The 27,404-nt window shown below is 34.4% G+C and overlaps 3 protein-coding genes across 3 annotated transcripts; all 3 read right to left on the bottom strand.

Moving 5' to 3' along the window:
• Positions 1-1,048: 1,048 nt before the first annotated feature.
• Positions 1,049-7,753, bottom strand: LOC108224622 (uncharacterized). Its single transcript, XM_017399295.2, has 8 exons — positions 7,312-7,753; positions 6,265-6,325; positions 5,644-5,882; positions 4,231-4,435; positions 3,742-3,870; positions 3,484-3,584; positions 3,287-3,390; positions 1,049-1,400 (listed from the first exon to the last, which is right to left on the bottom strand). The coding sequence occupies exons 1-8, from the start codon at positions 7,654-7,656 to the stop codon at positions 1,334-1,336; spliced, it is 1,251 nt and encodes a 416-aa protein (XP_017254784.2). The 5' UTR covers positions 7,657-7,753; the 3' UTR covers positions 1,049-1,333.
• Positions 7,754-9,148: 1,395 nt separating this feature from the next.
• Positions 9,149-18,396, bottom strand: LOC108226240 (FIP1[V]-like protein). Its single transcript, XM_064080181.1, is given in 9 exon segments — positions 9,149-9,956; positions 10,777-12,406; positions 12,849-13,033; positions 13,131-13,232; positions 13,631-13,771; positions 15,139-15,207; positions 15,300-15,426; positions 15,659-15,870; positions 17,394-18,396. Coding segments are annotated over 9 exon segments (3,798 nt in total). The 5' UTR covers positions 18,141-18,396; the 3' UTR covers positions 9,149-9,371.
• Positions 18,397-24,263: 5,867 nt separating this feature from the next.
• LOC108224495 (uncharacterized) lies at positions 24,264-25,689 on the bottom strand. Its single transcript, XM_017399135.2, has one exon. It carries the CDS (start codon positions 25,557-25,559, stop codon positions 24,435-24,437), a length of 1,125 nt encoding a protein of 374 aa, XP_017254624.1. The 5' UTR covers positions 25,560-25,689; the 3' UTR covers positions 24,264-24,434.
• Positions 25,690-27,404: the final 1,715 nt, after the last annotated feature.

The following is a 27,404-nucleotide window of genomic DNA, read 5'->3' as shown; positions in this document are numbered from 1 at the left end:
CAAATAAAATTATATTATATTCATATATATATTATGTATAATTATGTTATATATATTCGTTAAATCTCTTCAAATAATAGTTAATAATTAACTTATCGATCTCTCATTACTATTATATCAAATTTGAATGAAATGATTATATTATTATAATATGTCTATTAGTATTCATATTTATTATCATATTTACACTTTTGTTTGTATTATTTTAGTAGTTGTTGTAGCTCTTAAATGATAAATATCATATAAATTCATTACAAGAAAAGATTTTAATTATTGTATATTTAAATTTTATTTCTAACTTCAACTAAAAATATTGATTCTTAAGCATACAAACCGCACAAACCGCACCGCATTTTTGTGGTGCGGTTTACGCGGTTTTTATGCTAGCGTGGTGCGGTTGCGGTTTGAGTTTTTAACCAAACCGCATGCGCGGTTTGGTTCGCGGTTTTCGTGAAAAACCGCACCGCCCGCACCGCGATCACCCCTAATTCCCATACGGCCATACCCATGATGTGCCTTTTGGGGACAATTACTTGTGCTGTAATGTTGATATTATGTTGACTTTCAAATTTGTCAATTCATGATCCTGAAAAAGAATATAGATTGCTTGAGGAATGATGGAGAACAATTTGCAGTTCTTGAGCTTGTTGGAGTTGCTCACAAATACTGAAACCTGTCAATTTTCCAGGTGGTATTATTAGTTTCTGTCTTTCTGAAGTTTAAAAAGAATATTGTGATCATATGACTTCTTTTTTGTAAATTACTTAAGCCTGATCATTTTTAGCATGCGGTCAAAAGACTTAAAAATTCGTGCAAAAAAGTCAAGCGACTTATATTTCAAAAAAAAAAAAAGAATAGTCATCTATGATGTAAATGAACTTTGTCCAACTCGAATCCGGGAGGCATTTATTCTTGTTATGACATCATATTCAACTGTTAGTTTTAATGTCCTATATTTATTTTAATGCACCATTAGTTTCTTGAAGTCGATGATTATAAGTACTGTTGATGAAAAAGGCTTCAGTTACTATGGTTGTTAGTCACGCAATTATGTAACTCTCGCACAGTTTTATTGTCAAATACTTGTTTCAAGTGCTATTGATTTTGCACTTGAACTATTAAGAGGCAGCTCAAGCACAATATAGGATGACTCAGTTACACTACACTAGTGTCGCAGACTCGCCCTCCTCTCTCTGTGCAGCAAGATTGAGAAGCCATATGAACCCAAGACCTTGACAATCCTGAACGATGGCCACGCCATGAACAATGAACGCTCTAATGTTTTCTGTGTCTGTAAAAGAGGCCCTCAGGCACTTTCTACCAAGCAATTTTATCAAGTTCTCCTCTCTAATTTCCTGTCACTGGACTTTCTCACCTCTGCCTCACGCCGTCTTTGTTGCCTGTATAAGTTTTTGACAGTAAGACCGGAATATAAGCAAAGAGTATATAGGACAATATCTGAGCCATACAGTATGTGCAACACATTTTAACAGAAAAACACCTAGTACTAGTAAAATAAGGTGATCCATCAACCCTTAACCACATTGTAACTATTACACGAAATACGCGAGGTAATATTTGGCTGGCCACCATTATGCATCAGTGCCAGTCAGACGGTGACAACTTAAAAGGACATGAGAATGTTAAAGGTTTAAATTATTATTTTTCCTTAGAAGCCCGCATTGTTAAAGGTTAAAATTATTAGAGCTTATTGCACTTTGTAACCTCGGACTTTGGCTCATTAGCAAATCAGAACCCACACTTTGAAACGTGGTAGTTTGTAACCCTAAGTTTCAATTAGTTTTCAGTTTATAACCCCGGCCCACACATCCGTTAAAAACAAGCGTTAACTTTACCTGTTTGAGAGGTAACAGTGTGCATATTAGTTTCTAACAACTATTTTACCCCCTGTGACCTCTCAAAGTTTATGTATTATATCTTAAAATTATTTCTGAACAGTGAACACACACAACGACGTAAAAAAATTTAATATAAATTTTTAAATATGTATTTATCTTAAATTTTTTTATAAAAGTTACATCGTTTATGTTAAAATAAATAATTTCTCATCATTTAAAATAAGTTACATAATTTAAAATTTATTTTAAATTTTTTTACATCATTGTGTGTGTTCAGGAATAATTCTAAAATATAATACATAAACTTTGAGGGGTCACAGAGGGTAAAGTGGCCGTTAGAACTAATATACACACTGTTACCTCTCAAACAATTAAAGTTAACGACTGTTTTTAACGGATGTGTGGGCCAGGGTTACAAACCGAAAGCTAATTGAAACTTAGGGTTACAAACTTTCACGTTTCAAAGTGTGGGGTCAGATTTGCTAATGAGCCAAAGTCTGGGGTTACAAAGTGCAATAAGCTCAAATTATTAGTCATCCTTAAGAGCCAGCATTGTTAAAGGTTAACTTAACAATAATTATTATTCATCCTAGAAAGTCTAGAAATCTTTTTTTATGGCAAAGCAATAAGCATGCTCTCTAACAGTGTACACCAATGCAATTGTTCCTTAGACACTTGTATAATCTGACAGTAATAACTACTGACGATATTGCCAAAAAAAAAAATGGATGAAGTTAACAAAGTCACATCAATTTAATCATCACTTACAATTTTAACTATTGAAAGTTTATTTTTTTAAAAATCTTAATTAAAACAGTAAAGTTTGTTTCTAAAAGTTCAAATCCGCTCCTTAAACAATGACACTGAGGCAAGAAAGAAAGAGATTGGATCTATTATATGCATTTAGTTATGTAGGCAAGGGCTCAAGTAGAAACAACTAAATAGAAACCTCAAATAAAAATCAAGAGAAACTGCCCCGTATATATGACATCACACACCGTCCACCCGGCCCACTAGAGCCTCACCAATGCTCCAGATAGGCCCAGACAGAGGCCAAAGAGCCCACAGTTGGCCCTACCCCGACCCTACTATGCGCTGCCCAGAACCATCTCGGTGTCCATCCCTGGGGCCCACAACCCTGCCCATCCTCCTTAAGAGCATTGGTTTCTATTTTAGTTACTATTTAGTCGTTTCTACTCGAGTAGGACTCTGGTTATATATCCTAAGTGCAAAAACTATTAAAATGACATGGTCACAATGTGGACATTACTAGAGTACTTCAAATTTTAACTAGACAATATTTCAGTTGTGGTCTGGAAAAGAGAAAACAGATAAATCAAATAATTAAAGACGTTACATTGAAACATATAAATCTGCAATCAAATAATTAAAGACATTCGTTTGATATTGGTGCATGTTAAACTTACGCAAATGCAGAATATCCGGTACCAGCATTAGCAGCAGATAGAAGTGTTGCAGACAAAAAATCCGCCCCTCCAGTTGGCAAAGGGTTCCTTCTATCACCATCAACCTGAACAAAAAATTATAACTCTCTTTATTAGGATATACAACAGCAAATTTAATGAAAAAGGCTAGATGTTATAATACATAAATCATCAAAAACCTTGTCCCACTTTGACTTCTTGTTAGGCCTACCCTCCCGCACTACAGAATCAACTGCAGCAGGAACTGAAAGCAACCCACCTCCTGACCCAGATGATACACCTGTAGATACATATAGCAAGCAAACAAAATCTGGAAATTAGTTGACTTCTTGACAATACCAGAAAAGGTATACTGACGAGGAGGTGATATAACTAGAGGGCATCTCAGTATATATTTATATATCTCAATGATGCCAGGAATAGGATGGCTACTAGACCTGGAACAGGCAAGTTAACTTTTGGTGTCGGAAGTGTTCCGCCTTGTGTTCCTCCAGAAATATATTCAATTTTCTGACTCTTCTTTTTTTCTTGCTCTTTCCTCTCCATCTCACGCTTCATATCAGCCTCTGCACCAAAAACAGACATGATAGAACTGCTTTCAGTAATTTGTGTACCTATATTTCTTACATCCATCAAAGTTAGTTTAAAACAAAATTAAATTTAAAAAAAATATTATAATTAATAAAGAACAATATTCAATTTCACAATCAGCCCAATCTAAACAACTTGTAACTATGTAGGCCAACGAGCTCAATTAACAACTTGTAACTTTAAAAAAAAGCTGAAACAAGTGTATTTCAAGCAATCACAAACTCAGAAGTTGACATAGACAATAAGAAAGACAGACTTACCTGATAGAAGAAACAGATACACAGTGGACAAATAAAAAAGAAAGGGAAAGGGGAGTAAAAGGAATGGATAGTGACCTATTTCATCATAGAAGTCACTTTTGTCATATCCATGAGGATCGAATACATCTTTACTGAAGCATGTTCCTATCTGATCAATATCTTGATATGTCACTGCATGCAGCAAGAAATCAGGATTACGATATTCCTTTCTGTTACGAACTTCCGCATTATAGCTTCTTCCAGTTGTCTTCTTCAGTGTAAGGAATTTCACAATTTTTTCCTAGTGAACATGTCAAATTATGGAATTTGTGAGATTGATTACATATAACCAATATACCAACAAATAAATATAGAAGTTAAGAAAAATTTATGATAAAAGGGTAATGACGAAGACATGGCCATATTATGAAAATTTACATGTGCTTAAATAATACAGAAAAAACTATGAAAGTCACGTGGAAAATTGTCCAGTAGATTCCTGCTTTTAATCCAACAAGACTACATTGCTGGTATTTCACATAAGACCTGACATCAGATAACTATTAATGGGGAATCACTACAGCCGAAATTCTGTAAAACTTAACTGACTTCACTATAATTCCATAGCATTTATCAACACAGGACAATGTTGCCAGTAAGCCAGTGATTAAACTTCGTAAAAGCTGATTAATAAGGGAAACAAAAGAAATGGGAAACAACAAAATCACTAATTTACGAAACTTCAAAAATTACAGTTTTACATTGCGATATGTACTAAATTCACGATCACTCTTTTATCTTATTATATGCAATACACTTCAACACTTTCAATGTAATTTCCTGGAAATTAAGATGGCCAGTGATTAAACTTCGTAAACGCTGATTAATACAAGGGAAACAAAAGAAAGGGGAAACAGCAAAATTACAAATTTACGAAACTTCAAATGTTACAGTTTTACATCCCGATATGTACTAAATTCACGATCATTCTTATATCTTATTATATGCCACACACTTCAACACTTTCAATGTAATTTCCTAGAAACTAAAATGGCATATATCATAGGGCATGTTTGAAAGTTTGAGGTTTGAGATAAAATTAGAGGTTTGGGGTGGTTTACAGGTTTGACCACTAGAATCCGCTAATATAAGTGTTTGGTAGTCAGCGGATTGAAATAGAGCTTTGGACCCAAAAAGCTAATTTTGAAAAAGCTAATTTGAGCAGCTTTTTGGATTAGAGGTTCTGGTTTGTGTCAGAAAAAGCTAATCAATCAGCTATTTACCAAACAATTTTACGAGAAACAGCTGATTCAATCCGCTAGTCAAAACATCTATTTCAATCCGCTAGTCAAAACATCTAATTTAATCCGCTAACACCTAACCGCTAACAGCTAATTCCCAAACAAGACCATAATCTACCTTCCCCAAAAAATTAAATTCAGACATTTATACTTTTCAGTAAAATGCACAACTTGTTATCGAAAAAACAAACTAGTAAGAAGCACCAACTTGCAGTTCGTCAGAGCATTTGGACTTCGGTAGTGGTGGAAGGAATGCATCCAAAGCAGCATCTTCAGGCTCTTTAGGACCAACTTCAACATTTTCTGGAACATCCACTAATGCAGTTGCAGTGTAATCCATCGCCTCAGGCTGCGAATCATCATGTTGTCCAGATGATTGAGGAGTTGCGTGAGTACTTGGAGTCAAGCCCCGCACAGTTCCTAGTGTTACTTGCTCTGAATACTCACCTAAATCAAGCAAATGTTGTTCTAGTCACCAACAAACTGCAGAATTACTTTATATAGATTAAACATATTCGTAAATAACTTTGAGATGACAAAGAACAGATCAACAATTTGTGTGAAACACTTGTTACCTCAAAATTAACGACTTTGCAAAAGTACAGTCAAGACAAAGTTTCATAGTCCAGCTATTGATTTTTCTTTTTAGTATCTACTAATTAAGCTAAGCTAATGTTAGTCGGAAGCTAGAGTAACTAATAAGTACAATTTGACATTAAAGATTTAAGTCAAGTCAAAAAAGACTACAGTAATAAGTGGAATGTGAATTCGGCAATTTAATATTATCAAGATAGGTAATCATAAAAGTCCATAAATTAGCCAAGCATACCATTAGACATGTGAAGGTCAGCTCCGAACATAACACGACCAGTTCCTTCCATCTCTCCTTCCTGCAATTAAACAGTATCGGTCAATATAACTGATTATAGAAAACACATAACAGACCAAAGAAAAACTATATTTAGTAAAAAAAATCGCACACACAAAAAATCAAATATCAAACAAGGAACAAAATATATTATAAAAACGTAGAAATATATTTTAAAAAAAGCTTAAACTTATAAATTTGTGTTCAATGAAATCCCTAAAAGGTAAACACAGATGAATTAATAAATTCACTAACAATAGATAATTCATGATTAAGAAACTTTATCTTTGGTAACTGTATCTGGGAAACTGTTTTCGACCTCAGTTTGAGGGTTAGTAGGTTGCGAAACGGCATTGTTGACATCTGGTGGTGGTTGTTCTTCGATGTCATCAGTGTCGGCATACATGGATTCTCCTTTCTTAAATGGTGCCACAATGGAATAATTGAATTGAATTTGCTAGGGTTTTGCGGCATGTGCATATGTTATATAAAAATAATAATAGTAATAATAAAAAAGAACAAAATAATAATGTGTAAATTAACACATCAAAAAATTGTTACCTACAAAACATACACAGTATTATTTAGTCGACATTCAAGTATTAATTATTCAAGGTAAATATGCAATTTTACATTATAACCTGACCTACAACTTACAAAGCATAAAAGTATAATTTACTCAACATTCAAGTATTAATTTATTGAGGTAAAAAATGCACTGCCTACAATAAATTCTGACTACAAAACATACACAGTATTACTTACTCCGACATTCACATATTAATTAATCGAGGTGAAATGCATTTACATCATAACTGAATCTACAAAACAAACAATTCATCATCAACTCGATGTTCTAGCGCACATCAATTTTATCAAATATTTAACATAAACAAAATTATATTAAAAACTTCAAAAACTTGAAATTACTGCTGGAATAAAACAAATCAGTCCTAATAATTATCAAAACACACACACAAACATAAATAGAAGTTAACCGAAGCACACCTCAGCTTCGGGCGACAATGCAGCCTCATCGTGACCGTAATCGACAATCGTCAACCTCTCCTTTCTACTAACCTCCACCTCAACTCCTCGCGGCGTCGTCGTCTCACCAACCGGAGTCAAATTCTCTGATAAATTAGGAGGAGCTCCCTCTCTAGCTCCGACATTTTCGCTACCGATAGATGATTCATGATTGAAGCCTCGATCTTTAACAGTTTGAGCGTCGTTCTGTAGGGGCGAAACGGCGTCATTAAGGTGAGGTTGGTGATGTGGTTCGTCGACGTCGTCTTCATCGTCGTCGGCGTACATGGAGAGAAGCTCGATGCCTTCGGATTTCCCTTTCGTCATTGTAATTGATTGAATTGAATTGAAATTTTCTAGGGTTTTGCGGGGTGTGTATATTTTGTAAAGCAAATGAGATGAGAAAATATTTAAATACTAACTTCGCAAAGAGTTTTATCTGCCGTCAGGCCCGTAACCATTGTAATTTTACATATAATACATATATTATTTTTTTATGAAATATAATTATCAATTTTGATTATTAAATTAAAAATGAAGTTATACCTTTTTATTTTAAAAAATAAATTAAAATTATGCAATATCTTAACATGATTCTATAATTGAATAATAATCGTCTAGAATTATTCTGTTGTAAAACCAGTTTCGATTCAAATTTTACGTGTTAAATTGTTTATAATGGATATATGTTATATTATTTTATATTATAATCACATTTTATATGTATTATATAAAGAATTTATAATAAAATTGAATGTGTTAAAAGTTATAATTAAGAGCATTTTAAAGTCATGTGCTTGAAGTCAAAAAAATATTTTGTATAATAATTAAAAATTGAAAAGATAAAAGTTAATTTTAGATATGTTTTTCAGTTTCAGTAATCTAATTTCTGTTAAAAAAAATTAAAAAATACTTATAAATCACAAATTACATATAATCATTTTTATTTTATTATTATATTTTTTGATAATTCATAATTTATTAATAAATCATATTTGGTCAAACGAACATTTTCAATTTCGAGTTTATCACATTAAGTCACGTTAAATTATAAATCACAATTTTGAAGTCGTGGGCGTGTCTCGTTCTAATTAGCTGCCATGTTTTAATTATCAATTTTGCTCAAAAAATTGATAGTTATTTTTTTTTATCTTTTTTAAATATAAAGATTATATTTTAAAATAAATTAGATATATTTTATGATGATATAGCCCCTTTCATATTTTATCAATTATATGATATACATATAAATTTTAAATAAATTTTATCCAGTTTAGCCATTTAAAATAAAAAAGATAATTGATGAGATAAAGAAATAAACTTTCCTTTACTTATATGCAACTTTACTAATGTCACATATTGAGTTTATGTCTCATCCCATTGATGGGAATAGAATGAATAAAATGGGAAATATAAAAATATTTTATGGATAAAGAAGGTTAAAACCAAAGTAATTGAATTTTAGAGAACAAAAATCACAGAAAAAATGATAGAAAAATGGATAAACATTCCTTTCAGAATTATATGTTAGAATCTTGAATAAAAATTATAAACAATTTTTCTAATCTTCACGAATATAAATTTCATTTTACTCAACATTAGGACTGAATATAAGACGTAGAGATGTGAAGGTTCACGAACTCATACTTCATCTAATGTAAAAATAATAAAATTGAGGTACGTGGATGTCTTTTGCTTACCAGGACAGTGAGTCATTTTGACAAATGTTATTATAAGTTCTAAAATCGAACTGCTTTGTACCCAAAAAGAGTTGCATGCTAGTAATACCAGCACCACAAAACAGGGTCCTAATATGATATATCTGTAAATTTAATCTTTCTAAGGATTTAGTCTTTCAAAAGCTGGTTATGTCCTATATAGCAGTGTTGTTTTTAACCAAACAACTCTGCCTGTGTGTCTGGGCCATCACAAGTGGCCAGCATTATGTTACATTTTTGGTATACACAACATCCAACTACAATAGAAATACACGGAGATGGTCTTAGGCTTGTAGCATGTCCACGAGCCTGTAAACAGTCAAGTCAATACACCCTGAAAATATTTCTTAAGACCAGGCAACTATTGCCAGTCCTCGCAGGTCATTCTTGTTTAATCTCTAATTCCATGCGGTCAGTTTGGACTGGAGGCAGCTCTTCGTTTTCCATCTTTTTCACTGCTCCGACCTCCTTTTCGCTTGGCATTGGAAGCTTGAACTGCTCACTTCGCTTCTTCAGCTCCGCTACACCTTCCAAGTGATTATCCTCCTTTGGTTTCACTTTGCCATCCTTGTCCATCAGATCATCAGCATGTCTTCCGCTGGCCAAAGAAGGTGGATTCTGACCTGTTTCCACCGCCCGGAGAGATTTGTCAGGTACTTTATTAGCTGCCAAAGTTCCAATCTTCTTTTGCTCATCAGTATCTTTCACATTCAAGGAAGATGATTTCGTAAGAGCATTAAAATCCCTTTCCTTGTGGCTAGTCCATCTTTCTGATTTGGAATGACCTCTCATGAACTCATGCTGTTCATCATCATCAGAAGCATCTTTTTTGCGCTTTATGGAGGACTGATGAGACAAAGGGATCACCCGATCGCCACTTCCTTGCTCAATCATGCCTTTCATCTTCACCTAAAACATAAACAAAATTGCCAATTGAGCAACTCCGCCACTTGGCAAAGTCAAAAAGCAATAAACTAAAATACTCGGGCAAAATGAACAGCATGATTCCAAAAAGGTTATACTGTAACTTCTTAGAGGTGGTGTAATAATTCATAATGAAATAATCTGTATACATGAATATCTGAACCAGTAATTGCTAGTCCTTATTAGTCTCCAATATCCGACTTCAAATTACAATCTGATGGTTTAAGCGCTTAAACCGAAACGTATAGAAAGTTCAAGTGCTGAGATGGCTGAGAAACCTTAAAAGTATTGCACGTAACAGTGAGATATAAACATTTATTTTGGATTCTATATATGTACAACGTGTCAATCTCTATTACATAAGGAAAAACTTATCAATGAGATAGTCCAGGGGATGAATAAATTCATTTGAGTATTTAACTTATTAAGTTCGTTTATAAAAATATAAAGCTTCTTTATGTGTGCCACTACTTTTTGGTCTATATTGATTACTGAGTCACCGATAGGATCGAAGGGATGTCCGTTAATACAGCATTGCTATTCCAAGTTGGAAAGGAAAAGAAATTTGTTTCATATTAATATACAGAGATGGATACATTTACCAGCTACAGAGTACAGACGTATTACTACCAGTTAAAGAAATCTCCACGCAGATTCTGTATCATCAGGACTTGAGCAAATAATAATCAACAGCTAAGATAATTTTTCGTTCATAGGTTTTACTTCTTTTAACAATAACTAAATATAATATGCAGGTGTATCCTCTCAGAAGTGTTAGATGATTGTATTAAGGAAGGTAACATACCTGATCGCTTATCTGACTGTGGTGATCATCTCGGTTTATCTTGGAGGGTACCACAGAGTTGTAATCTTTCTCAGACTCTTTGCTCTTCCTTGGGTACTCTTCATATTTTTTCTCAGGCTTTCGGTGATGATCAGAAGCAACAGCACGATCACTTAGAGCACTCGGTCTTTCCTGTCTAAATCTTCTCTCATCGTTCCTGGGACGAGTTTCCCGTGAATAGATATCCTCACTTACCCTAAGACGTAAAAGGTTTTCAGTCTCCACTTTATCCTTCCTCTTGTATTGCTCACTACGGTGTCCTGGATCTTTTAGGTGGTATTCTCTGTCAGAAGCTTTACGCTCATCCATTACTCTGGAATGACTACTACGTGAATTTTCTTCTCCAGTTTGCCCAGTTTTCACTCCACGCACGTCTGCTCTCTCTCTTTTAGATCGAGTTTCTTCATGGGACCGCTTAAGCCTTTGCCACTCATCTCTCTGCCTATCCCCACTCTTTCTAGGGAACCTATTCCCTTCTTTGTGCATCATGGATTGCTTGTCATTTTTTCTGATTCTTGCTATATCATCCTCTCTCTTCCTCTGCTCCATGATATCATCCCTTTCTCTATTTTGATGACTGGTACTTTCCCTACGGACATGCAGGAATTCTTCCTTTTCACCAAGGTCCCTCTTTGAGTGGATATCATATTTCCTTTGCTTACCATGGAGATCATCATAGCTATCAGTTCGAGACTTTGAATTATCAGGTCTGTCCCAGTGTCGTGATCCTGTAAATCTATCATGATAACCTCCCGTCCGACTCCCTTTATCTAATTGTTTCCTGAGCATATATTGATCAAAATTGATCGGCTCTATCTCTCTCACCTTACCCATTTCAGTACTGTGTACCCGCTTTCTTGGGTTGTCAAATCTTGTCCTGCCATGTGATTCCTCATCTTTGCGCAACCAAGATCCACCAAAATTATCACTCTCCTTCATTCGATCAATAACATCAGATTTTGTATGAGAGTGGTAGGTTGGGTAACTTGGATTGGAATCCCTTTCTTTATGATAATAAAGGTCCTCCCTCCCTTTAGTTACCATGTGGTGTCTATCCATGTCTTGCCTCTCTTCACGGCCTTTACTGGGGGCACGGCGATCCCCCTCATTAACTTTACTCATAATTCTCATCCGCGTAGACCTTCCATCTTGGACAACTTCATCTTCAGTGCCATATGGCAGATTCCAATAGTCACTGGTGCTTCCAGATATTGCTTTGCTCCTTCTTGCAGCCTTTGACCCCTCTCTGTTGTCAACATCTTCCAAAGACAGTTCATTTCGTAACTTCTTTCTTTGCTTCTTTAAATACTGAGTCGAATATTCATCTTTATGAGTATCCTCCATATTCAGATCAACATCCACCCTATTCAATTTAGAACTTCCATCCGCATGGTCGTCCCGTATAGCATCTTCTTCTTCGGAATACTGCTCACCAGTAAACTCCCTAGTATGGTAAGCCAAGGAATGAGGACTACGTTTAAATTCACCGCTTTCTGTAGATTCGTCCTTCTGATTGCGAACACGCCTTTTATCACTTGTACTCCCACTATTGCCATTACTAGGGGATCTGCCAATTTTTCCTTTCTTGCCCCTGAATGTACATATATAGTGTGAAATAATTATCTCAAATGCAAAGTGGCAAGTGAAAACAAGCAAATAATATGCCCTCTGCTGATTTTAGAAAAAAATGACTTCTCAAAGTTAACTTAACCATGATTTTAAGTTCATCCGTACATGAGTTACTGGGTGATTCCATGATTTATAGATAGTTTACGAGTAGTATTTAAGCGAACTAACAGGATGCAAATCTTAAAGGATGAGAGACGTTGGATGTATTGATGAGGAAATAAGCTATGATATGAGAGACAAGTCATTTTCTTTAAACGTTTATTTACCACAAAGTAATTTTTAGGTAAACCTCAAAGTGGACCAAGCCAGCCAAATAATTGAACGGGAGCGTCAATCAGAAACATTAGATGTTTTAATGAGTCAATTTCACTCTATAAAGATGAAAGGAGTACCATCCCACATACCTCTCATCCTGATGCGGACCAGTATAGACAGAATTCTTCTCGGCAGGACTAGAAGTATTCTGTATAGGAGCATCCTCTTTATTATCATGGCCTCCTCTTAACCCCTCATTTGAGTCATCCTCTGGAAGTTCTGTAATATCATTTCCATTGACAGTATCATCATCCACGAAATCCTTCAAGACAATCTGTTTGCCAAGCAACATCAGTTCATTTGTAATGCAAATGCAACAAGTGCTACCCAAATCATACACACAAAAAGAAAGACCGGGATTAACCACTAACCTCAATAATAGCATCTGAATCACGGATTCTCATTGGACGAGTATCAATGGATGGGAGCCTTTCACCATTACCAATTTCCACCGGAATTGCTCTTCCAGTTTGCTGGTAGTAGGCCATAAGAAATAGTCAGTGTGAAACTTACAATATAACAAATGCGTGCATGTTTAGCCTTAAAACTCTTTCTTTGTTTTTCTTATTGCAGCAGGCCACAAGCACACTTTATAAATGAATAGCATAGAAATCATATGAAGTGATAACTTTCAGCCCTGGCAATATCACAGTTTTAAAATAGCATGTCATAAATACATGTGATTGTTTAATCCTCGAGTAAATATCATAAAAAATGGATATTTTTTAGCCATGGCAAGAACATAAGCTTTAAGTGGCAGGTAACTAGTACAGGGTTAGCAAACTCAAAAGCTAAGAATGGACAGAATATTTTGATCATGTGATCGTGTCAAAGGAGTCATAAAAAATGCTAGTTGAAACATAGAAAATACCAATTGTGGCCGTGCACCCATTGATCCCTTAGCTACATCAGTATGCACTATCTCTGCTTTTCCAAGATTTGTTTTATTAGCTGAAATGTTATGAATTCCTGTAGCTGCTGCCAACTCGGGAGGCATATCTGGATCATAATTCTGAAACATTGTTTTGGGGGGAAGGGAACCGGGGGAAAATTAATTAGAAAAGTATCAGATTTTGGAATTATTGGTCTTTAGGCGACATGACCAGAAGCAGAAAATGGGCTGCCCATGAGCCAACCATTAAACCAAGTACTTAAATATCATCGAATGAATGCCTGTTCAAATCAGACTCTTTCATGACTGTCTAGCTTTCACAATACATAGAATAGAGTATCAGAAGAAAACTGTTACTGAAATGACACAAAGGGTATATCCAATTATTTTTTGCTGCTTAGGATCTTCGGTTCAAAATGTAAATATTAATATATATCATATCGGAGTCCAGTGTGCGCTGTAATTATTATGTATTGTAGTTTTTTCCTAAGAAATGCATAAGATGTGAATGGATAGAGTTTAATGACGTGAAATGATTCATTGTTAAATAGTTCCAAATCTGACCATTTACGTAATCTGTTACATATATGTGGTATCGGTTACTAGGTGAGATCTGGGGACGGCAATTAGACCTGGCAATTCTTGCCGTGTACTTTCGTGTCGTGTACCTGGAACCCAAACACGAACACGAAATGAAATAGGTTCATGTACCTGAAACCCAACCACAATCCTTCCGTTTTTCATCATTTTTCACATAATTTTTGTGTACACGAAAATACACGATCCAATACACGAAAATACACAACACAAAAAGTACACGAAACTAAAAATATATATATATAATGAAAACACTAAATTTCCGTGTCCTTTTCATGTCGTGTATAAAGTTGCCAAATCTAACGGCAATATGAGCATACCACAATTAATTGCACTCAATCTGACAACAAAGGGCTAGGTGTTTCAGTTTTTAAAAAAGGAAAAGGATGGATTTATACCAATATATTTCAAGATTTATTCAGATCTAATCCAAACAACCTAATTTACCTATTTTATTACCAACATAATATTTATGATAATCTACAAGACTAAGGCAGGTACCCTCAGAAAAAGACTAGTCCGCCGCAGTTTTCAATACATATATAGCTTGTATATATGTGGTGAATGTCCAAATGTGTGAAAATAAGCATAATTGAACAGGATAAGTACTAAATGGCGGCCTTCAAAATGTGCTCGTGTTGCAGCACTTTTAATGTACATATATATACATGCGTGTTGATGTGTATATAATCAGATGTATAAACGTTTTTCTATATTTGTCTAGGTATATAAATATCAGTATGTAATTTATATCCATATATATATATTTACACCCACACATATTTGTATGTTAAATAAATAATTTTATATATAACAGATACTCTAAGTGGGGACAATAAGTGACCCGGAAAATGCAGATAACTCGTCCGGGGACAAGATGACTTCAGTACCTGCTCAGTCCTCCCACTTTCATACACTTGAATCTTGCTTTTCATGGTTGCCTCCACACGGAGTTGTTCCTGCATATTTAACTGTAGGCATCAATCCCTCGCGTTAATATAAAATAAAATTACTAAGATACTTCGATTTAGAGATCAAAGAAGTAACTAACCAGCTGTTTACAATAATTTTTCCAGGTTTCCTCATTGAGATCAAAGTTGAAATAATCTGATATATCAACACCAGGGAGTCTCCAAGGCTTTTCTTCGAAGCTATCAATGTCAACTTCAAATACAGTCCTGATGCCAAAACAAAATAAAGGAGTCACACAAATTTAAACAAGTGTGCAATCTATTTATATATAATATTACTAGGCAATTTACACATCATAATTGAGTATAATACCAGATCTAATTATATATACACAATAAAAAAGGCACAAGAAAATAAAAAACAAACAAAAATGACACAGATAAGAAGTATAATCAATCCATAAGTCATAACTATATGAAATAATGAATTGAAAATTACTTGTGAGATGGAAGTGTGAAATTCAATCCCCCACTGAAACCATGTTGTGGTGTATTGTTGGTCCAAGCTGGCATGCCATGAACTTCTTGCATAGTAGGAGCATTTTTCAATCCTGCTGGACGGTATTCACCTCTGCCATGACCAGGGGAAGGTCCTACAATGAGAGGGGGGCGAACTAGACCTCCTAAAGGAGCTGCACCAGGCCTCATGAACTACACATTTGTCGAAAATAAAGAGCAATAGACAATAAGATTAAATGGAGATAAATATCACCAGCTAAATAGATTACATTCACAAGCCAACAATGATCTCAAAATTTCCTATTTATACCAGATATAAGTATATACGATTGAATAGAGACACGTGTTAAGATATGAATATCAACAAAGTCCGTTGATGTCCAATACTTAGTTCATTCTTTTCTATCACATAAAAAAAATCTTCAAGACTACAATTTTTAAGTGACATAAACACCATCTTGTACTTAAGATGGTTGATATTACTTCTACCTATAATGCATAAACAAGGAAAAGAAAGAATTATAAATAGAAAATTATAAACAAAGCGAAATTACAAAATTGAAATGCCAAAAGTTCATAAAAAAGCATGCAGATGAGGAATATGGTATGTTGTACTCATTATATACAAAAATACGATTTGGTGCAAACAGAATTCTTCCAACAAAACAAAAATAAAGTATAAGACTTTCTATATTAATCTATTCATTTACGGTTTCCAGATAGCCAAGTCGTCCCAAAGGAATAAGCTAAGGTTATTTGCCAAGCACTGGATCACTCATCACAGCCAGCAGTCTAAGTGAATATGTAGACATAACAAGATTCTTAAATAGGCGAATTATTATTAATAAAAAAATGTATGCATCTCATCTCTACCCTGTCCTAACAATTGCACAAATCTCATTAGCTTTTCAGAGATATTGTGATTGATGCAATCTACTAGGAGAAAAATATAAGTTAATTACTGGTGCAATCATTAATCTTACTTCTAAAACTTGCACAGACGAATAATATCTTAATAAAACACAAACAAAAAGTTGTAAATTGGCAACAACATCCGTTATCCAAGGTCTTGAAAATGCCATCTCATTAATTATCAGAACTTCTTTTGGTATGTTTTGCTGCCATTAGTACTTCTCCAGCTCCTATAGCCTATAGGGGTCTGATCGAGACTCTAACCGTATCAAGAACACCCATCATGCCAACCAGGATGGAGGTCACAGATCAAGCTGTCAAAGGTTTCACTTCGGACTGGTAAGTTTGATTATAGGCATAACTGGTCATTAATTGGTAAAATATGATAATGCAGTTCCAGAAACTACTTAATCTGTCATGCAAAATCTATACATGGAGCTGCCTTCATGCTTATTTTTCCAAAAATGATCATTTCTGTTGGGGCACAGTAGACTTGGAGCGTATATTTAAGCTCTCTTGCTTAGGGGATATTCCAGATGTATGTCACAAGTGCCCTTGCTTGTTTCAGCATCCACATATATACATTGGCACACAAAAACGACCATCAGAGAACAACAACTTTCATTCATCACATATATCAAACAAATACAAATATGACTCGAACTTCCCCTCTCACTTCAGAATACTCACGCTTTCATTAAGCCTATACAAAGCCTTACAACCTACAGGTCTACAACTAGCTAATTCATACCACCACCACCACCACCAAAAAAAAAAACCTTACTACACAACATTTACATTCAAGAACACACGTTACCGGCACGCACAATATCACTGACCTTGAACTGCGAATGGGACTGATTACTGTACCCAACCCCAATATTCGGAGGTTGTACCACTTCTTTCCCTTTCACCGCCCCATACCCTAATTCCTTCCTCTCACCGTCCTCGTCTCTCATATCAAATCCACCATAAAGAATTCCAGTATCTTCATACCACTCTTGGCCCTCCATCATCCTCCTCTCAGCAGCCTCATCCACAGTATCTATAACATTTCCATTTTCATCAACCTCCACACCGTCACCTATCTGCCCAGCATCGAAATCATCAAACAAAATTTGCAATCCATCATCACTATCACTATCACTCCAATCACTATTATCATCACCTAAAACACCCCCATCCCCTACTCCCGGAATCGGCAAACCAGCAATCACCATATCACCAATCACAACATGATCACCATCTTCACCCTCGCTAACATGAATCAGCGATTCATCAACCAAATTAGGATCCTCAAATCCTAAAACCCTATCATCCCGTAACTTACCACTACTATCAATCTCCAAAACCCTAGCCGGTTCATCCAACCCAACCCGGTTCAATTCTGGACGAGAACTAGAACCGCCACTATTGAATTGATCAAAACTAGTATTTTCTTTACGATCATTCTCAACTGATACGCCCTTTTGAACCGAAAGAGACGGCGAGCTCGTAAAAGAGGTGAGAACGTCGGTGTACAATTCTCCGAACTCGTCGTCTTCTTGCATAGCTCAATTCACATGAAATTACAGTACTTGTGTTTACGTAAATGATGTGTGTGTGTAATGGTTATGAGTACTTGTGTTTATAAAGAAGATGGTAAGAAGTACGAAATGTAACACAAGTGCACCGTTTTTACAGCAGAGCTTAGATTTTGTTACCATGTAAGAAAACAATCAAATTGGGGAGATTAGGGTTAGGGTCCCAAAGTTGATTCACTGCGGCTCAATTCTTACTACAAAATTGTGGGCCATTGTTTTCGTACCCTGTTTCAAATTTTCAGAAGACGATCCAGCCCAGTCTCTTTGCACTCAAAATTTATCAAAATAAATAGATGATTATAAAAAAATAAAATGAATGTATAAGTGTGTTTGGTTATATTAAAAAAATATAAAAATTTATAGTTATTATTTCTAAAAACAAATGTACCATATTCTTCTAATTTATAATTAATTCTAATTAATTTTACATCCATATTTTTTGTAGGGAAAAAATTTTAAGTAGGCAAGATCGAAGTCTGACTGCCAGAACCTATCATAAAATGATTATTTTGATTTATATTGTATAAAAATAATAAAATAGTTAACCTTCGTTTTAACAAACTTCATCAATTTAATTTAATTGCGCACTTTCTTTTCCTTTTTTTGGCGAATGAGGCACTTTTTCTGAATCTTGCATATTGATGTTCTCGTATGTTTTTTGGGGGAGTTCTGAATGATCAAACAATGGACCTATCATCGACAAATAGAACTATTTAGAAATCATGAACTTTTTCTGACACATGGGTGTTGGTTTCATTTAACATAAGTATTCAATTGGTGGAGAACATTGCGTGTGGGACTGTGGGTCACACGTAAGTCCCATGTAACAAAATCATGGGTAAAGGTAAATCCCGTGTGAAGAAGGACATGGACTAAGGTATTACGTTTATATTGTATCACACTCTATTTTATTTATTGTTGTGCATTAAGCCGGGGGTCTTCACGGAAACAGCCTCTCTACTTTAAGGGCAGGGTCAGGGCTGCGTACATTTTACCCTCCTCAGACCCTGCTCTAAGTGGGAATAGTGAGTACGTATGATATGGTATGGTACCGAGTGCTCGGTGAGGATGTTCTTGTTCATATTAACTTGTTGAGATAAAAATTATATTAATGATTCAATATTAATAATTGTAGAATGCAATAATTTTGTGGTTGTTTATAAAAAGTATATTAATGATTAAAAATTAACATTTGTATGATAAAATAAATTTTATATTATAAAAATCTTGATGTAACACCAATACTAATATATAAAATGGCAAAATTGGATTATAATTAATGCTGAAAAAATGAAAATAAATTTCTACACGTAATTAACAATTTAAAGCACGACGAATCTTAATTTTATTTGTCATTTTTAAAAAGTAATCATGTTCTTACATTGTCACCTTCCTCTAATTTTTTTGAATTGATTGTGCACAAAAACATCTAACCTAAATTCGTGAGATAAACAGTCTTCACTCAAAAGTTGCTTAAACGGAGCAAACAGATAATGCATGAATAATTTTTTCATGTGTACAAAGTAAATCATATATAAATTAACAATAACAAACATGTCCGATGAACAAAACAAATATTATAAAAGAATAACTAACAAGGGTTGGTTCAGCTGGTTAAAGAGAGGACATGTATCCTCTTGGTCACAGGTTCGACTCCCGAAGAGAGCAGAATTTGTGATTATGCCTCCTGGATCAGAGCCTGTCGCGCTTAGGTGCGGTTTACCTTGGTTCACGTAGTTTGCAGGCTATTACGTGAGCTCGTGGGTTTACCCAGTGCGCACCCGAAGGGTAGCGGCTGCGGGTTCCCACGTTAAAAATATATATATATATATATATATATATATATATATATATATATATATATATATATATATATATATACACAACACTAATAGTTAATTTATTGATATCATCCATCGATATCATCCATCAATATCATGTCAAGACTATATTCTTCTCCCGTATTTGGATTTGCCGACTCCAGCAAAAGTTGTGTTTAGATGATCTTAGATGATCAAAAACCCTACAACCTATAGGGGTATTAATAGATGCAGAGAGACTTGTTTGCTACTCTTTCCCATAATTAAATAATCTGAAACAAAATCAGATTAACTTTCAAACTGCTATATTCCATAAATAATCTGAAACAAAATCAAACCCTGAAACTTGCTTCTAATATATCCGAAACTAAAAAAGATAATTCTAATTTTTGATATTTTTCATCTGAAAATTTCAGAAAATTAGAAAAATAGAATGGAGCGATGTGATAAGCGCCACCTACACGCCCCTCGCTTCTCCTTTATATAAGTATATTGATGATTGATTGATTGTATTTGCACATGTTTTAAATAATATGATGCGTTTAATTATTATTTAATTTTAAATTGTAAAATGACATATAATTTAATTTAGTTGATTTTGATATAACTATTACTAAAAAAATTGTGGCGTTTGAGTAAAACTAAACTATCAATTTTCTATTTTTTAATAAAGTTGTAATCTGGGACTAGCAAGTGGTGGATGATGCTGAGGAGAGAGGATACATGACTGCCTTTGTCCGATGCATGTTGCACGATGAGTACTGTTAGATTTGATCAATGATTCGATTTATAGAAGTTGCATCTTAAAACAAATAATGGTGATGTTTGTTTGCAAGAAGTAGATGATGCTTCTGTTTTTCTTGACCCGTTTGTGTAAAGAAGTATAAGCATTTTTAGGAAGCTGAGAATGCTAGCTTCTCTTTCACAGTTTCGGCTTCTTTTCCAAATATTTTATTAACTTATTTACTTCTCACTTCTCCTCTATTCTGCTCCACTCGAAACTTCTTTTCCAAATATTTTATTAACTTATTTACTTCTCACTTCTCCTCTATTCTACTTCACTTCTCTACCATAAGCAAGAAGTCACTTCTTTTAAGTTAACTCAAACGGCACCAATATGTTTAAATTTTAGTGCAAAAACCTGCATATTGCGCCAGTGCTATAGTAGCTTGAGAATTGGCCCGACTAACATTCAAAAGAAAACATTGTTTGACAAATTGTGAATTTTATTTCAGTATAGTCAATAATGTTTGATTTTGAATAATGACCCCTAAATTTTAACCCATGATTCTCGACAACCCACTTAATCCGGTTAGCAGAAAATATTGTTCGGAAGCACCGGCTATTCTTTAATCATGATTCTGTGTCACTGTTTAATCCTGTAATTATCATGTTGTGGAAGACCCCGACTTGCCGACTATCTTATAATCATGCTTGCAGGCCATTGCTTATCTTATATCATCCCCGATTAGCGAAATATGATATTCGAAGTTCAACTACATATGTAGCATGTAGCAGATTTACTCTAAATGACTCAGTAACACAAGTATTTCGCTATTACCTATCGAAGAAGTAATTAAATTAAAGTGTGTGCGCTTCTTTTACGTACTTCTATTTTTTTTTATTCGAGTGGTTTTTGACACACATTTTTAAATTCTTTGACCAAATAGTTAAATATATTACTTTTAATTTATTTTTTTCTGAATAAAAATTATATAATCGAAATAATTCACAAAAAGATCAATCAAAAATAATATATTTTTACTATTCGGTCAATCCACTTGTCAAAAGTCACAACGTCAAATTAAAAAAGGGTTAAATAGCTAATACATAACTAAGCTGATTAAAAACTTGCAGTTTGGTCATGTTGTTGAAAAAGCTTTCAAACACATAACTTTGTTTTATATAATTTTCAATTCAACGATCTTGCTAACAGAAACTTATACGAACGTTAAAAGTCATTTGACTTTTAAAATTCTCCGTTAAAATATCCGTTTACCCGACCCGACCCAATCCTAATTAAATTAAAATTCAAAATAAAACATAAAACCATGTTTTATCACACCTATCACAGAGTAGTCTATCGAGCATTTGGGGAAACAAGGGAGGGAAATTGGGGTTCAAGATTACAAAGGGCGGCCAATCGAAAATCTCTGTATATTACCGATGTATGCTTGCTTGAGTTTGATTGAGACGTGAAGGAGTTGTGTTGGAGAGGTCAGCGGTGTTGAAAATTCCGACGGAGGCACGGAGTTGAGTTTCGCGGCGGAAAGGAAGTTGAGCAGTGTGGCTGCTGCGACTTGAACTGCAGTTGGTGGCCACCATTGTAACTGCAGGAGCGTGATGCTTATTATGTTTGGGATGATGTTTTTGCATTATTGTGTTTGTTCCAGTGATCTTTTTAAAAGATGGCTTATTTCCGTTAAAAACGATGATGTTTTTGCATTATTGTGTTTGTTCCGGTGATCTTTTTGAAAGATGGCTTATTTCCGTTAATGTTTTTAACAGAGTTCACGTGAATTACTGATATGCAAGTTTTTAAACACTTCATTAGTTGACTGTGAGCATTTTTAACAATATGACCAAACTGCAAGTTTTAAACTAGCTTAGTTATGAATTAGCCATTTAACCCAATTAAAAAAAAACAAAAAGAGTATCAACTTGAACGATTTTCACCCTCATCCAGGTGTGGGAAAACAGATTTCATAACCTGAGACTTGACCTATCTTCTGCTCCAAAAGAGGACTGAGTAAGATTTTGAAACGTCTGGGACTTATCTTCCACTTTTGAACAAGTGGCATTTAAAAAATTACATAATTTGGAACCCATAGATGCTTGATTGCATAACCTGAGCACCAGTTCACCTCTCCCCTGTAAAAGCATTTTCAGATGATAAAAACACCTCTTCAAAAAATGAACTTGATACAACATAAGCAAATATAGAAAGTAGAAACTAGGCTCAAATCCGGACTCGTTGGGTTAAAACTTTAAACAATATTCTTATAAAAATGAGTGAATTCAAATCCATTACCAATACCATTTTTTAAGTTGCAAACTACAAGCAAAAGCACACAACGGACACAAATTAATTAATGGCGTGTTTGAGAACCTAGATTTCATTTCAAATTCTGGATTTGATCAAATAACCTGTTTGGGAATTTGGATTTGGATTTCATATGAAATCCAAACATTCAAATATTAGTATAAATCTGAGAATTTGAAATGATAACTCCTGTCATTTGAAATCCATCATTTGAAATGAAATGCATATTTCCAAACGGCCTCTAAGTAAATTTCATCCAGATGAGAACTCCCCCCAGTAATATGCCAAGTGAAGTGAACATACAATAGTGAGCTATAATTATACTATCGGAGCACAAAACGGCAAAAATAACCACCATACCAGAAGACAAAGCTCAAAACTGAAAAATCAGCCACCACACCGGAAGACTATAGAGTATAGCAGAAAAACTAGCAAGCTAAGGCAGTCAGCAAATTGGATTGACACTGGAACAACTTAATCAAATCCTCAGTGTCAACTAAACTGCAATAGAAAACCCTGCCAACTTGAGAAAACTAAAAACTCATACTCGACTCAATGAAATTAAAAACAAGCTGAGGAAAATCCGAGGGCTGCATGATCAGGCATCTCCTATAAACAACACGAAGAGTCAAAATGAAATCAGCCAAGCACAGAGAAACCTTAATAGCGTTAGGTGTAAACAACGAATACACTCCAATTTCTGCAAATAAGATGCAATAACAAGAAGCCTCTCCCTCAGAGCAAAGACCAACAATGAACATACCAGCATATATCCAAGGAAGGTGAACCACTGAAAAAAAAAGTTTCACAGAGTGTAGAAGTATACCATATGAACCAGCTTGGTAAATGTTTAAGTGCACTTTATAAAACAGATACCATTTGTGACACTGAGGGGGTGTTTGGATGGTAGATGGGAATGAGAATGAGGGTATGAGAATAGGTATCTCAAGGGATGTGGAAGGAATGATTTACCCACCAAGTGGGTATGGGGTTCCCATTCCATACCACAGAATAGCTAATCCAAACACCAACATATGGGTTTCAGGTTCCGACTCTTGTTAACCGGGCTCACTAACCATGAACCAAAAGCATCCTAAGTTCAAATAATATGATTACACATTTATGCTCCTTGCCTTCTAAATGAGGGCACTTTGATTTATATATTTCAAACCTTTCATCAAGTACAAACACATATATTGATTGACAAAGATCATCACTTAAACAAAATAAAAGAAAAACAAATTATTAATACCAAATAACAGTAACCATCATTGTTTACTAAGCATGACCAAACATAAAATGTAAAACATCATATTACAATTCCTTTTTTCAAAATTACAAATGACCTTCAAATCAACAATACTAGCAAAGAGGCGAAAACCTCACCAAAATCACTAATCAATTTCTCCCCAGAGGCAGTGATCGACAAGAATATGTTTCTTTAAAATCTGACTTCCTCGATGATGTAAAGATAGAGGCATACACTTCCTTAGTTGCACCTGCAGGTACATTGTCACCCGCCTTAAACCGTTTGGCGGGAACAGTATTCTTCCCCTCATTAACACCCTTCACCTTAACCCCATCATTACCAGCTTTCCTATTTCCTTCAACCTTTAACAAACCCTTCTCCGCCCCATTATCATCCATACCATGCTTCTTCCCACTCACACGTAATAACTCCGTACAACCACCCTCTTCCCCGCTCTTCACCTTTTTCACCTTCTTTTCCCTCAACTTTGCCCTCTCCGCCTCCATTCTCTCCCTCAACGCCTCCACTTCCTCCTCGCTCCCATTAATCACAATCTTATCACACTCCTCAAACTCCTTATGACAAACAAGACACCCTGTCGACTTAACCTCCTTCAAAGCCTTGGCACTCAACACATGTCCACAGCTCCTCAACGCAAAAAACTTATACTTCCCATTAAACTCCAACCCCGAAATAGGACACTGATACTTCGTATCCGAATCCGAATCACGAATCTCTGACATCTTAACAACAATCATATCCTTCAAACCCTTAATATGCCGAAAACACTTGGGCAAATTCTTCTTCAACATCCCCTCCACCAAACACTCCTTATTAAACAAATTCCCCAAATAATCCACCACAATCGGATTCTTCAACGGCTCATTCGACAACGCGCAATTCAGCCATTTTGACAACCGCTGCTCATTCGGATCAACCTTATCAGGCTTCTTCGAAGCATACATATTCAAATAGCAATCACGTGACTCAGCGCACGTGCTGCCCCCGTCACCACCGCCTCCATTGAGACGAAAATTAAGCCTGAGCGTCGAAAATTGGGCGATTCGTGAGCTTTTAATTGTGGTTGAATCGGATAGGGGTTTTCCATTGAAGGTGAAGAAGAATGATGAATCTAGGGTTTGATTTGGGAGGAGATGTGATTTTAGGGTCCGAAAAGTAAGGTTTGGGTCTAGGGTTAGGATCCGATTTTGAATTGGGAGCTCCGGAGATGAAATTATGAGCTGGTGTAACTGATTTTTGGTGTTTGAGTTCATTGTAATGGGTTGATTATGCCTTTGCAACAGAACGGCGTCAATCGAAGAGATTGGTTTTGTGATGAAGGTTGAATCTATGACGAAGATGATATTAAGCGTGTATATTTGATCCGCGACGTGCTATTGAGAATGACCCCTTTTTAAATAAAATAAAAACTTGGATTATACAATCATTATTCTAAAAATTCGTAATTCGTAATTAGTTCATATTCAAAATTAAATTTATGATTATTTAATAAATCATTTAATTAATTTTTTATTGATGTGATTAATTTTTGGTTAAATTAGTTATATTTTTTATTTTTGGTATGTTAACTCAATTTCTAGCTAACTACTATTTAGGTTGGAGATGCTCTTGTTCTTTTAATTTCAAAAATTGAAAATTGATCATTGATAGTTGGTAAAAAAAAGTAAAAAATTCTCCCGCGAACATTCAGCTTGATTTAAAATCAATCCACTATAATCTAGTTGTACCTGTTAATTAAAATCATAAATAATCTCATAAGTGATTAATACATTATTCCTATTTGATCTTGTAAGTGTGGATGACATCCACGTTGTAATATAAAGGGACACCAACATTAATCGATAAGTTAAAAATTAATTAAAATTTTATAAACAGTATTTGCCAAGATAATAAACTGGAACACAGATGTATTTTTCACATTATCAAAGAAAGAATATATCATCGCTAAAATTTTATAAACGATATTTGCTAAGATAATAAACTGTAACGACATATCTATTTAAATAAAAAATGTTATACTATCAAGTCTCGAATTCTAATTAAAATTCGTTTACATGGAATTTCACCAACTTAATATCATACAGAAATAACTGGTTCTTTTTAGATGTCAAGACCAATATATTTAAAATAATGTACATATTCTAAATTATGTCTTTTTTTTTAAATAACGTGATAATTCAAAATAAATTTAAAAAAAACTTATGATAATTTGTTGTGTTTATAAAATCCTATAGTACTTTCGTTATCATTAGGGCTGAGCATTTGGTTGGTTCGGTCTAGAACCGGACCGAACCGAAAGAACCGAAAACCGAATTATAATTTTTTCTCAGATCGAACCGGACCGAAATTATGTTATGGACCGAACCGAAATAATTCGGTTCGGTTCTTTCTCTAAGAACCGAATTTTTCTTTAAAAAAACAAACAACGGGTACAGCAACCGCAATCAAATTCTACAAAACTTAAAAATCACAGTCTAATCAAATGTGCTAGTTCGGAAGTTTGAAAGTGTTAACAAATTAAAAAAAAGGGCTTTTTTTATTCATAACCACGATTTCAATCTTATTTCTAAAAATACTACCTTATCCAATTTTATTTTCAAAAATACTACCTTCTCTAAAATATTTTCAAAAATACTATGGTTGCATATGCAACCATATATGCAACTGAATCCCTGATTTTAAGTTCCAGATTTCAAATGTCATTTTCGACCTCATCGTTGGAATCAATATATATATATATATATATATATATATATATATATATATATATATATATATATATATATATATATATATATATATATATATATATATATGTATGTATGTATATAGAGTTAAGTTCTATGGAGTACATAAAAACATTGGAGTATTGGAGTACAAATCATAATTTTTTGGTTTGATCCTATATAATATCTTCGATTATCCAAATTTTGATATAATCTATCATTTATAAGTTGTCTTGCACATAATTGTCAATTAATCATTAATATCTTTCAACTTTAACAAGTATTGAGATTATTGTTCTGCTTATTAGTTATATTGCAGAACATAGAGTCCTATGATTTATAAAAGTAATTATTGTACCATTTGATCACGAT

The sequence above is a fragment of the Daucus carota genome, chromosome 6 (assembly GCF_001625215.2).
Source record: "Daucus carota subsp. sativus chromosome 6, DH1 v3.0, whole genome shotgun sequence".
Taxonomy (NCBI): Eukaryota; Viridiplantae; Streptophyta; class Magnoliopsida; order Apiales; family Apiaceae; genus Daucus; species Daucus carota.
Note: the sequence above shows the minus strand (reverse complement) of the source record. Positions and strands in the feature narration are given on the sequence as shown.